This window comes from Sceloporus undulatus, chromosome 4 (genome assembly GCF_019175285.1).
Source record: "Sceloporus undulatus isolate JIND9_A2432 ecotype Alabama chromosome 4, SceUnd_v1.1, whole genome shotgun sequence".
NCBI lineage: Eukaryota > Metazoa > Chordata > Lepidosauria > Squamata > Phrynosomatidae > Sceloporus > Sceloporus undulatus.
In genome coordinates, this window is record NC_056525.1 from 242,833,462 (window position 1) to 242,849,172 (window position 15,711).

Sequence of the window (15,711 nt, forward strand, 5' to 3'; positions counted from 1 at the left end):
TCTTCCCTACTTCTCCCCATGGAGCAGGGAACAACAACAAATAAACAATTCATACCATCAATTAAAACACATTAGTTAAACATGCAACATTTGGACAGTGTCATCCCACCAGCTTATTACTTCTGCAAAGTAAACAGAGTTAACAAAATGAAAATCCTGATAATCTTTCTCCTTTTTTTAAAACTGAAAAATATGCATTTTCACATAAAATCCCCATGTTACATTTATAGCTCCTAAACAATATGTGCTTTTAAAAAAATCTTTTTTCCCCCCTTCAGTGTGTTTCAATCTCCATATTAAATCTAAAATATGTGAATTTGGTAAATTTCCATTAAAGTGCAGAGGGAACACTTTTTCTGGTTGTTCAGACATTCCTGGAATGCATCCCAAACTCTGTGCAACTATCATAATGTCTTAGATGTACACCTTGTCCTACCAGACAGCTATTCTCAACTATTCCTCAACAGTAGAAATCTATATAGATTAATATTTTCATCAATACATTTCATATATTGTGTATTGCCTTTTTAGGCTCTTTAACTTACATTTTACTAAGTTGCTGGCAGTATGGTATACTTTAAGCCAAACAAAAAGCCTCAGCTTCTACATCCACATGGGAATGCATCAGTTTTATCCCCTTTAAATGTAAATCCACAGCAATTTAAAAACAAAACAAAACAGTAAGCCCACTTATAGAAATAATTCCATAATAAATTTGGGGTAAAGATGTGATCAGGTATAAGCAATCTTTATCCCCAGTTTGCTATGGTGCCATTTGGTATAGGCAATAGATAGCCAATGTGATGTAGTAGTTTGACCATTGGACTTTGACTCTGATTAGGGTCCAGTTTGTCACTCAAGTAGAACAACCCACTGGGTTGACCTCGGGTAAGTCACACTCTCTCAGTCTCAGAGGATGGCCATGACAAATCCCCTCCCTCTGAAGAAACCTGTCAAGAAAATCCTATGATAGGTTTGCTTTGGGTCACCATAAATAAAAAATAACTTGGAGGAACACAACAACAACAACAGGCAATAGGTCAAATGAATAGGTCAAATGGCAATAGGCAACAGGTCAAAACCTAGAAGGATTTGAAGGGGCACCTGATCAGGGATAGACATTTTATTGTGCTGTCACTGAGCCAAGGAGTGTGTTTGTACATGTTGAATGGAGGACTGGGAATTTCTCATGGTCCATTTCTCCTACCTTACCTTTGAGTCTGAGGCAGGAATAAACCTTTAAATTCTAGATTTAGATTTTGCAGATGTGGATATAGAGTCACGGGTAAATATTTTAATTAAAGATTTTTAATAAATTAATAAATATCAGGAATGTAGGAAGCTGCATTATTCTGACTTAGCCATTGTCCAATCCACACTAGTATTGCTAACTCTGAGTGGTAGTAATGGCTGTCTATAATAATGTACACCACTTTAACTGCCATGGCTCCATCCAATGGAATCCTGGGAATTGTAGTTTGTTGTGGCACCAGAACTCTCTGCCAGAAAATGCTAAATATCTCACAAAATTACAAATCTCATATGCCATTGAGCCATGGCAGTTAGGGCTGTCAAACTTCATGATGTCTCCAGTGCAGATGCAGCCAAGGGTTCCCATCAAGATTCTTTCCCAGTCTTACCTGAAGATCCCTGCAGTTCCTTGGTGAGCTTCCATCCGAAAACCAAACAGACATGTCCTGCTCATCTTTCAAAATTAGACAACACTGCCTGTGTTCAAGGTGGATATTGGGGAATTGTATGCTGCAAAGAGGAATGGAGAGGAAGACTGCAGACAGAAAAGGGAAGACAGATGCTACAAACCCACATCTAATTCCTCTGTGGGATGTAGAATCAACTGATGTAAGAATTTTAGGTCGCATAGAACCATCCTCATATGAGCAATGTGTATGCAAAATCTCCAAATGCAGTGCAAAATTGATGTGAATTTTCACCTCTTGTGATGCAAAGAGTATTAACCAGCTCCATCTTTCAACCTGGCAGTCACAATATGAATTGTGAAATGCTGATTTGACTTTTTGTGGGAAGGAGGTTTGAGCTAATATATGTTCCTAGATCCGTACCATTCATGAAGCCAACAATGCAAATGTGGAATTTAGTTCACTTTTATAATAACAGAATACACATCTTTTTCTTCTCCTATCAGGATCTTCTCTTCCAAGAAAAGATAACAGAATTCCAGATGGAGAGCCTGAGCATAATGATGAATATCAACATGACATCCCAACCAGAAAACTCTGGGGATGGCGGAATATCCCTGCACAATACCTCAAATATTAACACAGGAGAGAAACCTTATTCTGGATTCAAATTTTATATTGGAATAGTCATTTTAGTAATCTGCTTTACTGGATTCATAGGGAATGGAGCTGTCATCTGGCTTCTTGGATTCTGCATTAAGAGAAACCCTTTTAACCACCTACATCCTTAATCTGGCTGTTGCTGATGTTGGAGTCCTCACTGCCATTGCTTCCCGTTATATTTTAATACATACGAGAGGGGAAATGTTTCTTCTGTTTCTTTGTCTGTATCTATTCCTATTTATGTTCACCACTAGTCAAATTCTTCTGACAAGTATCAGCATTGACAGGTGTGTGACTGTCCTCTTTCCAATGTGGCATCGCTATCACCGACCAACGCACTTGTCCACCATTGTGTGTGCCTTCATCTGGCTCCTCTCCTTCCTGCTTTCTGCAGTTATCTTAATTCTTGATGTAACTAATTCCTTTGTATATAATGACAAAATATTCTACTGCTTTCTTATAACTTCTCTCTTCTGTCTCCCACTCATGACTATTTCAGCTGTGACTCTTTTCATCAAAGTCTACTGTAAATCCCACCAGCGGCAACGACAAAAACTTATGACGATTTTACTAACTCTCCTCTTCTTCGTTATGTTTGATTTCCCATTTAATACCCTTCTTCTCATTCATTTATCTTTTGAAGCACTGCCTTCCTTTTTCTTCACATGGAGCTATTTGTGTGCTTGCCTAAACAGCAGTGTTAACCCACTGATCTATTTCCTAGTTGGGAAAAAGAAGGGAGGCCGTTCTAAGGAAAGCATGAAGCTCATCCTACAAAGGGTTTTGAATGAAGAGGAAGACTGCAGACATAAAATGGAAGACAGAATCTTCTGACAGAAACCCAAATCTGGTTTCTCCTTTGGAGGTAGAATCAAGATGTAAAAATTTTAGGTCCCATATAACCATCATCATATGAGCAACATGTATGTAAATTTTTCAAATAGAACAGAATTTTATAGAATCATATCTAGAAGGGGAGTCATGGGTGATTGAATCCAATGCTGAATCTCCAGCTAGAGTATCCCCAGCAGCTAGCTGTCCAGCTTCTTTTTGAAGATGTCCAGAAAGAAGACTGCCACCATCAATCTAGGCAGTTGGTTCCACTGACAAACCACTCTTATTGTCAAGATGTTCCATCTCCTGTTCCATTAAAATCTAACCTCCAGCAAAATAAAACCATTAGACCTGATTCTACCTGCACTCCCCTCTCTGTGATAACTACTTGAGATATTTAAAAAGTACAATCATGTCCCTCCTCAGTCTTCTTTTCACCAAGCTGAACATGCACAGCTAGTTCTTCTGAATGACTCTATATTCAAAATGCAATAAGGGTCTAAAAATACAAACAGAAAATTAACTCTGTTTAAAAAGATTGTCTTTTCAGGAAAATCAAAGGATTCTTGTGAGAGATGGGAAGACAGCTAGAATCAAATGTGGTTATATAATCTAAATATGCACAATTTCTGCCTATCTGCACAAAGAATAACTTTTTTTAAAAAAAAATGAACCACAGTGGGAAAAATCTACAACATTAAACAAAATATGACTTGCATATCCACCAACCTCATATATATGATTGATTGCCAGCCTCTCAAATGCACTGTGAAATATGCTGGGCAAACCACCACTGATCTTCATACAAGATTCAGGGACTCAAAACAGTAATTAACATTAAAAAGTTGGAACAACCGGCAGTAAAACACTTTAATTCTAAGGGACCTAACATTTCCAACATGACTATACTTTTACTAAAGAATCTCTTTAATGCAACCATGCTTAAGAAGAGAGAAAACCTTCTGGATTTATAGGTGTGACATCTTGTCTTCATATGGCCTTAATTTAGGGAACAGTACCAGGCTTTCCTGAAGAGCACTAGATCCTATCTGATCTTGGAGGCTAAGCAGGGTAAACTCTGGTTAGTACTTGGATAGGAGACCACCATCTGAATACCAGGTGCTGAAGGCTGTATTTCAGAAGAAACTGGCAAAACCATCTCTTGAGTATTCCTTGCCTAAAAAAAAATGTGTGGGAACTTGTATCTTAATACCATTTTGCTTTTTACTTTCCTTATTAATCCATTTCTACCTTATATAATTACTCAACTTTAATTATGTTTTAGAAGTGTAAATATAAATATGGTGAAGGTAAAAAAACAATGTAAATTAATAGCTGCTATAGGATAAGAAAAATTGCCCCTGAATATGTTTTCTGGATGTGAAGACACCACATTTAAGCATTTAGGTTTTGACCTCCAACAAAGGTAAAACTTTGTTTTTAACCCTGGAGGCTTCTCTTGAGAGTTCTCTGCCTAATGAAAGGGGCTGTGAACTCACAAAGGGTGGAAACATCTAATGGGATTCAAATTTTATTTCATGGACATTGAAAGACTTTGTTTCCAGTACCACATGGACAGAAGGAGGAGGTTAAGTGGTGATATGATAGCTCTGTTTAAATATTTGAAGGGATGTCATATTGAGGAGGGAGCCAGCTTGTTTTCTGCTGCTCCAGAGACTAAGACCCGGAGCAATGGATGCAAGCTGCAGGAAAAGAGATTCCACCTCAACATTAGGAGGAACTTCCTGACAGTAAGGGCTGTCCGACAGTGGAACACACTTCCTTGGAGTGTAGTGGAGTCTCCTTCCTTGGAGGTCTTTAAACAGAGGCTGGATGGCCATCTGTCGGGGATGCTTTGATTTGGATTTCCTGCATGGCAGGGGGTTGGACTGGATGGCCCTTGTGGTCTCTTCCAACTCTATGATTCTATGATTCTAATTTGTCTGTGCAGGAATATCTTGCCTGGTTCTTTATGCTCTTCTGACATTGTAGCTCCCATCTTGACAATTGGCACTTCCCCAACCATTGATGCTAATTCCCTCAGGTATTCCTCAGGGGGTATAGTTGCTAATCTGGGAATCAGAAGTCCAGGTACACTTGGTCCTGTTTGCTCCAAAGTGGAGAGAGGTGTTAAAATTTCTTTTCTCTTCTCCCCCACTGCAAGTCTCAAGCACCCTTTTTTGTGTGTGCCAGGGCTAGCCACAAGACTGCTGGAGATGCCTGGGCCTTTTTCAAAGCACAAAGCCAAGACAAAAATATGTAAAGGACCACATCTTGCCAGATGCTTCACTTTGGCTATGCTTAACCCTTTCTTGACCCTATAACTCCCAATTGCTCCTAACTAACCTGCATCTTCCCCACTGCCTTAGCTGCATTATTAGTAAAAGCAGCAGCAGCAGCAATAGCAATAGTACTGTAGTGACTGTCCTTAGCCACCATGATAGTCCACTACAATAGCCCCAAATATACCTTCCTCCTATAATCTAGAACCTCCCCACTGACTTTCATAGGAAGGAAAGAAAGATTAATATACCTGCCTAAAGAAGAAACAAAACCAGCACCCACATTCAAAATTCCTTTGGTCTCCAGAAGACTCACAATCAACATAATATTCTCCTGACATTATACCCAGAAGTCAGGACACAGCAACCTTGATGGTTATAAATAAAATAAACGTTATTCTTATACCCCGCTTTTCTGCTACAGCAATCAAGGTGGCTTACATGACTAGAATATATTGGAATAATACATACTCTCAATAAATAAATTGACCCCCCCACACACACACACATTTAAAACAGGAGTAAATACAATACAGTTTATAATTCAACCTGTTAAAATGACAGCAATTTTCTAGCAGAGGCAGTGGTTACATAAAGTAGGGAGAGTACAGAAATTAGATTGAACTATTCTGGGAAGACCTGCCGGAAGAGATCCGTCTTGACAGCTTTTTTGAAGCTGTCTAGGCTGGTTATTTGATGGATCTCCTACGGCAAAGTGTTCCATAGTCTGGGAGCAGCAGCGGACAACATCCTCTGGGAGGTTGCCTTTAGTCTGGTTTTATGGGTTGCAATAAATTCTTCCCAGGGGATCTGAGGGTGCAGGGCGGATTGTACGGAAGTAGGCGATCCTTATATAGGTGGGACCCAAGCCATGTAGGATTTTAAAGTAATCACCAACACCTTGTACTGTGCCCAGAAACCAATAGACAGCCAATGAAGAGATTTCGGAATAAGCGTAACATGATCACCTAATATGATTATTATGTCACATGCTTGTTTGGGCTTTGTACAATCATTGCACTGCTGCTACTGTCCTACTGTGCCCCTCTCCACTTCAACAAAAGCTCCTGGCTCATTTACCCTGTGCTACAGTCAGAATTTGACCCAAGAGCAAGAAGGCAAAGAGCAGTAAAGTAGTCAATCCAGTCCAAGTCAGTCATAGCTAATCCAGCAAGATGAAGGGACGAACAGGAGCAAGATCAGAAAGATTATCAGTCAACCCAGCCACCAAGCCAGGAATCCAGATAAACACAATTAACAAGGAGTAAAACACAAAGGCATAAATCATAGCAAATCCAAGGTGAAGAGTACATGAAGCAAGTGCACTGCCAGTCAGTGAGACAGGATGGTTACAAGCAACAAAAACACAATGGACCTGCTGGAGGATTTATAGGCAGCTTTAGATTTACCTTGAAATGACTCAGAAATGACCTCCCACAAACATGCAACACATCCCTTGATCAATAACTAAAAAAAAAAGACCTTGGTATTTAAAGGGCCAATAGTTCCAGTACCAACCACACCACATTTAAAATCACTTATGAAAGTTTTATTGGTGTTGCCATGGAGAAGTGTAGCTATGGGACTACCATGTATGACAAGGCTTTCTCAGTGGTGGCATACCTGTTACAAATACTCTTTAGTCAGAAATCTGAGTGGGAAGAGCAGATTTGCCTTTCAGACATAGTTTAATATTTTCAGGAAGGATAAAGGTGTTTTCCTGTCTTTGGTGCTGTTTGCATTGCTTTTTTTGTACAATAAAAGTTATGGAAGTTCTGCACATGAAATGAGATTTATTATGGTCAATGACCAGCACAAAATAATACAATACAGTACAATATTATACCATGTCCAATAGAAAAAACAATGCTAGCATACTATATGAATACCAAAAGGAAGACAGCTTGGAGATACCATGAACAAGGGTCAATAGATACTAGAATAAGTAATACTGGTGGGATACAGACCACCCCTTTGGGGCAGCCTGCACCCACCCCTTTCCCCGCCGGGTCAGGGCCTGAGCAGCCACAGTGGCAGCCTCAGAGGCCCTGATCCACCACTTTTCCAGGCCGCTTCCCCCCTGGCCTGGAAAGGAGTGTCCTTGGGGCTTCATGCCCCAGGACACCCCAGGGAGCCGCTGCGGGAGAGAAAGAGGCCACTCGGCCCCTTTCCTCCCAGCTTCATTCCCATAGCCATTTGGGGGCTGCAGGAACGAGATGCTCCCCAGGAAGGAGCTCCATTCTGGAGCTCCTTCTGGTGCCACAAATATGGCGCCCTATGCTCCCTGTAGTGGCACCAGCACATCACAGCCGCGCCACGCCGTTTAAACATTGCGCGGCCATCATGTCAAAGTGGCAGCGCCCATCTGTACAGGGTGCTGCCATTTTGACGTATGGAGTATGTGCTAGGGATAGGGAGCGTCTGTAAAGGATGCTCCAAGGCAACCCTAGCACGTACTCAGTATGTGCTAAAAGGCCCGTCTGTAGAGGGCCATTGTACATCAGGTTGTATCAATTTTCGCAGTAATTCAGAAGCTAAATAAATTCTAAGAACTATATAATAAAAAAAACTATTCAAATAGAAAATAGGGTCATTAAAATTAAAATTATAACACCATTCTGCATCAGCACACTATTAGAGCAACACAAAAATTTGCCACCTTGGCTTTAAACCCTGAGGTAGTGAGGTTTAGCTGGTATTATTTGTAAGATTAATGCTGTAAAATAATTATGAAAAGACAACTTGATTCCTATTCATGTGGAGAGCCATCTTGTATAAAGGAGACTCCCCTCTTCAGACCATCATTTTCCAAATGATTAGAAGGGTGAAGGAGTGATGCAAGGCTAGCACACCCTCCGTAACACTTTAATAGGATTATTGTGTTTAAGGATATTGGTTCCCAAACTGCCTACATTTTAAAAAGAGCCACATAAGGGATCCATGTAGCTGGCTAATTCTAATTCTTAATAACAAATATAAACCTGGATTTCTCAAAAGTGCTATTTTAGAACATAGATATTTAAAAAAAAGATACATCATCCATTTAGATCACTGGGGTTGATAAGTAATTCACTTCTCTTTTTTAGAATCTTCATTTCTGGTAAGATGACATGTCCTTCTTGCCATGTGAAACTGAGATATGGATTAAACCAAGATAAAGATTTGAGGCAGGAGAGGGATGCTACGTCTAGCAATCTGATTAGTAAAATTTTATATTTTTCTTTATATTCCAGAAGATTCCACTTTTGTCCATGCTACTGAAGTCTTTCGTCCACTAGATCTGAAGACTGCTAACTCTCAGGTGTCTATTCCAAGGATAGGTAAGTAGACAGATAGTCAGACAATATTTATTTTATTTTCTACAACAGGAGTTGCTTACAGAGTGGCATATCTTCCAATAAAAAAAGACAAGGTGGTACTTCCTTTCACTCTAAAATCTATAATCTTAAAATTTATTATTTTATAAACTAAAAAGGCATGGCATAAAAAGATAAGGGGGGTGGTGGAAAGGGAAAATAAAATAAAATCCCAGGCAGAGTTCTCAGAATTATGAACCTTTACAACCTGGTAAAATGTGGCATCATGAGAGTTGGGTGAAAGCAAAACTCAGCATAATAATTTGAGTGTTGGACTAGGACTCTGGGAGAGAAGAGTTCAAATCCCTGTTTAGCCATGGAAAACCACTTGGACAAGTCACATACACCCAGTTTAAGAGCAAGGCAATAGCAAATCTTCTTTGTTGAAAGCTTGCAGAGAAAATTGGACGGTAGGGTTACTGAAAGTCAGAGTCAATTTGAAGGAACACAACAAAGAACAGCTCAATGGGACTGGCTTCTGTGCATTTGATACAATGTATGTAAGGAATATATCAAATACACAGAAGCCTGTCCTATTGAGCTACTGTTTATTATAATGTATGTAAGGATTAAGAGAGTCAGTGTAGTGTAGTGGTTTGAGTGTTGGACTATGACTCTGGTGACCAGGATTTGATTCTCAGCTTGGGCAAGAAACCCACTGGGTGACCTTGGGAAGTCACACTCTCTCAGCCTCAGGGGAAGGCAATGGCAAACTTCCTCTGAACCAATCTTGCCACGAATCCCCCATGATGGGTTTGCTATAAGGCAAAAATGACTTGAAAACATACAACTACATGTAAGGAATATAAATGAGAGTCAGTGTGTTGTAGTAGTTTCAGTGCTGGACAACAAGTGTGGAGACCAGGGCCCAGATCCCCATTTGGCCATGGAAATGCACTGGATGGCCCTGGGCAAGTAACACTCTCTAAGCCTCAGAGGAAGAAAATGCCCCTCACTGTTATTGTTGTTGTTGTTGTTGTGTGTTTTCAAGTTGTTTCCAATTTATGGTGACCCTAAGGCAAATCTAGCTAGGCATTTTCTTGGTAAGTTTAGGGTCACCTTATAGGGCCGTTGTAAGTTGAAATGAAATGAAATTCTTTATTACGGCCAGAGACCAGCATCAATATAAAATATAACATAGAAAAATAAATAATACACATAAAAAGATTGCTTGGGATAAAAATCTGTCAACTAGAAATGTAAATAATTCATTTCTGTTACATTTAAGATAGCTTCATTTAAAATAAAATAAAATAAAAACTTTTTCCTTTGTTGTAAGCTGGAAATGATTTGAAGACACACAACAACATGTAAGGTGTATAATATGAAGATCTTTTCTTGCTGCCATTACTGAGTTATAGCACATACACTTTGTTCCAATTTTAATAATAATAATAATAATAATAATAATATTTATACCCCGCTCTTCAGCCAAAGCTATCAGAGCGGCTTACAATTTGTAAATTAGACATTTCCCTGCCCTCAGGCTTACAATCTAAAAAAGACAAGACACAAAAGGAGAAGGGAATGGCAATGGGGAAGGGGGAAAGTCCAGGAAATGTGCTCTCCCTCGGAGGCCTGTTGGAGCTAGCTTGCCTCTCTCCCCCTCATAAATAGCAGATTTAGAATAAGACCCTACAAGAAACTTTCAAGACCCATAGCTAGTCATATGAAACAGTCCTAGTAGAGCATGGCAAAGGGTTTAATTCAAAAGTATAAAGCAGCTTCATACATTTTTTTCTATATGTAATGATAATAGGCTTAATCTAATTCAGAAGAGTTGTTGACAGTGATAGTTGGATCCCTCTCTCTTAATCCATGGAAAATATTACAGATGTGGTGGTTGTGGCTAGCTTTCCAAGTGGGTGGCAGGTGAACCTGAAGCTGTATTTATTTTAATGTAGTGCTGGGAAATTCACTTCAGATTGGTTATCATTCTTTCTGCAGCTGATTCAAGTTGAATGGGATCTCTCCTAGTGTTGATCAAGGGTCTCACCCCAGCACAACCCCCATTCAATTCAGAGCAGGCGTTGGAGAAGCAGCAGTAAAATTCAGAGTTGATTTGCCACCCCATGACAGCAGATGTACTCGCCATTCCTGGTAAGAATAATAATTTGTTTTATTTATATACCGCTATTCCAAAGATCATAGCGGTGAACAGCAAGTAAGCTAATTACCAATCATTCCACACATGTTACTTGTTTACAAAACTACACACCAGTCAAGGTGCAGAATATCCAAAGACAATAACAACAACAACAACAACAATCTATTTATAGCCCGCCCAATCACAAGGAATCCAGGTGGATTACAGCAACAAAATATAGAGAATACAATAAAATAAAATACAAAAAATAAAATAAAAGAGAGTGACGTGAGTTACAGAAATTCAGAGTTAGGCCTGATGGAATGGAGTCTATCTTTTTCACTCCCTCCCAGGTCTGATGATGACAGTTGGGACGGAGGGAGGGCTCTTCTTCTTGAGGCAATGTTTATTAATGTTTATTAATTTTAATTAATTCTTCTCGTTAATTTAAGAGACAAATTGGTGGACCTAAGTCACAGTAACCGGGGAGAGGAACTAGGTAGGGAAGGCCTGCCGGAAGAGATCTATCTTAAGAGCCTTCTTAAAGGCTGTAAGAGTAGAAATGTCATGGATCTCCTTCGGCAGGTCATTCCATAGCTTTGGAGCTGCGATAGAAAAGGCCTTCTGGGTGACTGAAGTTAGCCTAGATTTTATTGGCTGAAGTAGATTCTTCCCCGTGGACCTTAGAGTGTGGGACGGACAGTACGGAAGTAGGTGTTCCCTTAAGTATTCTGGACCCAAGTCATGTAGGGCTTTAAAGGTAATCACCAACACCTTGTACCTTACCCGGAAACCAATTTATTTGAGCATCCAAGGCTGAAAAATCCCAGAACAAGCTTTTTCTTTCACTAATGCAATAAGTAATACTAAAAATATAATACTTACAAGGAAACAACAAAGAATGTGTGTTCCCTTCCTGGCCCCCTAAATCTGTTGCCTGATCTCAGATGTGTAATCAGTCCCAGTCCAGATCAGTTGTCTTTTTCTTATCTGTACAGAAACCTAATTTGTTCCACTTTATATGCAATAAATTTTCAAATAATGGGAAATGGTTGTTATATCGCCATCTGTGAAGATGACTAATTAGTTTTCAAATCTCAGTTTAAGGGCAGAGAACAAAAGTAATCTTGTGGCATCTTTTAGAGCAACAGATTTATTTTAGCATGAATTTTTATGCATCATAACTTGCTTCCCAGATGCATAAGGGAACAATATTTAAACCTCATATGTTCCATATCCATCAAGGAGTGAGGAATGATGAGAAAATTTGGAAGACTACCCAATTCACACCCATTCACACCACTAAATTATAGTGCTGTTCTACATTAGCTGCCACGGTTCCCATTCTATGCAATCCTGGGATTGTCAGTTTAAGGGAAAGCAGTTAGAATTTGCAGCTAGAAGACTCTAACTTCTCTTCGGTCTTCAAACCTGAGGATTCTATAGGATGGAATCATGGCAATTAAAGTGGAATAATAGCACTATAATTCTGTAGTGTGAATGGGTACCTGGTCTACTAGACAAGGCTGGAGCTACTGCTAGAAGTTAGTTTGTACAGCATTGAAATCCAGTTGTAAGGAGATGGGGAGATTTCCCTTTTCCACTATAGTGTCTAAGCACTCCTGAAACTTGAAATTGTTGAGACTTGTGGGAAACCCTCTAGAGCCAGAGTTGTGAGACTTCTAGGGCTTCAGGATGGAGGAGCAAGGAAGTGAGCAGAAGCATCTCATTAAAAATACGCAAATATGTTTATGTTAGTTTTCAAACTTTAAATTGCAGCTTGTGTTGGAAAGAAAATGGAATGGACTCATGGATATGTGGAGCTGACATACTGGAAGTAGAGTGAGTCTTCCAAATACAAGATTTTACATTTGGTACATTGCACCAAATTAGACTAGAGCAGCACTGAAAACGTCATATGCATCATTATTTATTTGGCTCCGTGGGAAAAACTAAATCCTTCTTAATATCTTTACTGTACTTTAGTAAGAGCTATTTCTACAGACGAAGCAGCACAGCAGAAATCAAGCATGATGGTGACAGCTGGAAATGAGTACAGTGGAGAAAAACATCACACTGGGACAGGGACCGATCCAAATTGTCCCTATGTTCAAGGCGATCAGAAGTTTTATGACACAGAAATGATTCTCACGACCACCTTCACTCTTCTTCTCTCCCTTTTGGGATTTGTGGGAAATGGAACGGTCATCTGGCTTCTTGGCTTCCGCATTAAGAGGAATCATTTCACCACCTACATATTGAACCTCTCCATCGCTGATCTGGGTGTGGTCACAGCTCTACTCGCTATTAATATGTACTGGCTTGTTGCTCGGCTGTCTTCTCTCCAGTATGTTGATCCATTGAAGACAGTCTTTCGTACCTTCTTCCTAGTTACATACAGCACAAGTCAATTTCTATTGACAGTCATCAGCCTTGATAGGTGTGCGTCTATCTTCCTCCCACTTTGGTATCGATTCCACCAGCCAAGACACTTGTCCACCATCGCATGTGCTGTAATCTGGATCTTCACTTTCCCACTTTTTCCTGCTCACATCAGTCTCTATCTGTCTTTTAACTATTGTGGCCTATGGTTTTCCCAGTTTCTGCTGAATGCTGTGGTTTCCACTCCAGCTATATCTATATCTACTGTTGCCATGTTAATTAAAGTTTGCTTAATATCTCCACAGCATAAACGGGGGAAGCTTTTAACTGCCATGTTGCTTGCTCTCATTTTCTTCCTCCTCTTTGCTTTTCCAATGAATGTAATTCAATATATCTCCCGCTATGTTGATTTAAAACACCCCTACCTTTATGAATATGGCTACATATGTGCATCTTTCAACAGCACCATTAATCCATTTATCTATTTTCTAGTAGGGAGAGAAAGAAGTGGTCAATGGAGGCAGAGGATACAGCTAATATTAGAGAAAGTTTTCAAGGAGGAAGAAGACAGTAGAGAAACTGGAACTTCAAATTCAAATACAGTGGAGATGGTACCATAAATGGGTCTAAATTCCAGTTTTGCCATTTTGGCTGTAATGATTTACACTTTTTGCTCAAAAGTATAAGAAAAACCTGTTTAGCTTTCTAGCCTGTAAAGTTACCATAAGTTCTGTAGCTGAAGAGATATAGAAACCATTCCTTGTTGACCTTGAAGGAAGATAATGCCACCACAACAGATTTTGAAATTCATGTAGTGAATCCTTTTGCTGTTTCAACTAGAGTAAAACTTTTGCATCAATACGTTTTACAGATTTATTGATTCACCAGTCAACAACTGACTCAATAGGTCTATTTCTGGATGAAAATATATAGATACAGATCTGTCACTTTTGTTCTGTTGAGTATCATCATTTTCAACCAAATGTTTGGTTTCATCCTGGTTCAACATTGGGCTATGAGACTAGTATACAGACATTTTTCTGTCTCTGTTTTCTGAAGGTCCATGTTTTGACCAGAGTCCTGTAAGTGCACTTGTTTCACAGTTTGCAACTGTGGTGACAGAAAGCAAGAAAAAGCACAAATTGACTGTCAATTCCAATGAAAGTAGATCCATTGAATAATTAAGATTTAAGTAAATATTGAGTCGCTCTATGACAGGGAGCCAGCATATTCCAATGGTTTGAGTCTTGGACTAAAATGCTGAAGATCAGGGTTGGCCATGGAAGTACACTGAGTGACCTTGGGTGAATAACACAGTTTCAGCCTCAGAAAACTCCATGATAGGATTGCCTTATGGTTGCCATTAGTAGGAAACCCCTTGAAGGCACACAACAACACTATATAACAGTTTGTTGAATAGGTTTTCTTTATTTTGAACTATCCATGGGGTTCAGGCTACCATCTCCTGGCTCTAGGCAGCCTATATTTTTCTCTTGTATGATTCTTAACACCTTTCCCTGATGAAGAAGCCAATGGAGCTTCAAAAGCTTGACCATGTATTTTGTGCATTTTGATTTGCTGATTTAAGGTCTCACTGTTTTGTGGGTTTGGGATGTTATTGTACTTTACTTCTCCCATGTCTTCCTTCCTTCAGGATATTGCACCCATAACCCTTCTATTCCTGCAATTATAGTTAAGATGGAATTGTGCACCAAAAAGATTCTGGTATTTATGTCATTTCTTTCTGATTAAAGGAAGCTTCTGCATATTTTCAAGTTTTGCACTTGTGTGTATGTTTTTGAAAAACATGCAACATTTTGATGTAATGAAGCAGATCATACCTATTTCATTGGTAGGCTTAAAAGTATCATAATGAATAGTTTTTATGGAAAAGGAAACCTAACTTCTTTCTTCGACAGTGGAACATACTCCCTCGGAGTGTAGTGGAGTCTCCTTCCTTGGAGTTCTTTAAGCAGAAGCTAGATGGCCATCTGTCGGGAATGCTTTGATTTGGATTTCCTGCATGGCAGGGGGTTGAACTGGATGGCCCATGCAGTCTCTTCCAACTCTATGATTCTATGAGGCTTTCTAGACCGGCATTTGGGACGTCCGGAGGACGTCCCATTTTAAAAAGGGGGCGTCTCTTCTAGATGCCCCTGGGCCTAATACGGACTCTGTCCATACAAGATGGCGCCGGCCCTTCTACATGGATGGCGCCATCTTTGCGTATCGGACGCTGAGCGTCCGTACGTGTCGCGTCCATTGAGACGTAGCGAGTGCGCCCCTGGCGCCTCGATACGTCGCAAATGCGACTCAAAAAGAAGCTCCATTTTGGAGCTTCTTTTTCTGTCTGCACAGGAGCTGCGCCGTGTTTGTATCCCGCCTAAGATTCTTTCTTTCCCATCCCCAGTCATCACTACATTGATTGATTTCAGTTTTTTGTTCTGGTT

At 39.8% G+C, this 15,711-nt stretch overlaps 2 protein-coding genes across 2 annotated transcripts; both read left to right on the top strand.

Moving 5' to 3' along the window:
- Nucleotides 1-2,299: 2,299 nt before the first annotated feature.
- On the top strand, nt 2,300-3,155 carry LOC121929165 (mas-related G-protein coupled receptor member H-like; the record flags this gene model as incomplete). The annotated part of the gene is given in 2 exon segments (XM_042464475.1): nt 2,300-2,431; nt 2,433-3,155. Coding segments are annotated over 2 exon segments (855 nt in total), but the record flags the coding sequence as incomplete, so codon positions are not given.
- Nucleotides 3,156-3,319: 164 nt separating this feature from the next.
- Nucleotides 3,320-13,881, top strand: LOC121929166 (proto-oncogene Mas-like). The gene is made up of 4 exons (XM_042464476.1): nt 3,320-3,414; nt 5,107-5,246; nt 8,671-8,757; nt 12,866-13,881. Exons 1-4 carry the CDS (start codon nt 3,320-3,322, stop codon nt 13,879-13,881), a joined length of 1,338 nt encoding a protein of 445 aa, XP_042320410.1.
- The last annotated feature ends 1,830 nt before the right edge of the window (nt 13,882-15,711 follow it).

Bases quoted from the DNA above. Each gene is read 5' to 3' on its own strand.
- LOC121929166 (XM_042464476.1), top strand. From the start codon at position 3,320: ATGCTGAATCTCCAGCTAGAGTATCCCCAGCAGCTAGCTGTCCAGCTT. The intron at 3,415-5,106 runs GTTGGTTCCACT...TTGTCTGTGCAG, and splicing joins TGCCACCATCAATCTAGGCA to GAATATCTTGCCTGGTTCTT. The intron at 8,758-12,865 runs GTAAGTAGACAG...ACTGTACTTTAG, and splicing joins GGTGTCTATTCCAAGGATAG to TAAGAGCTATTTCTACAGAC.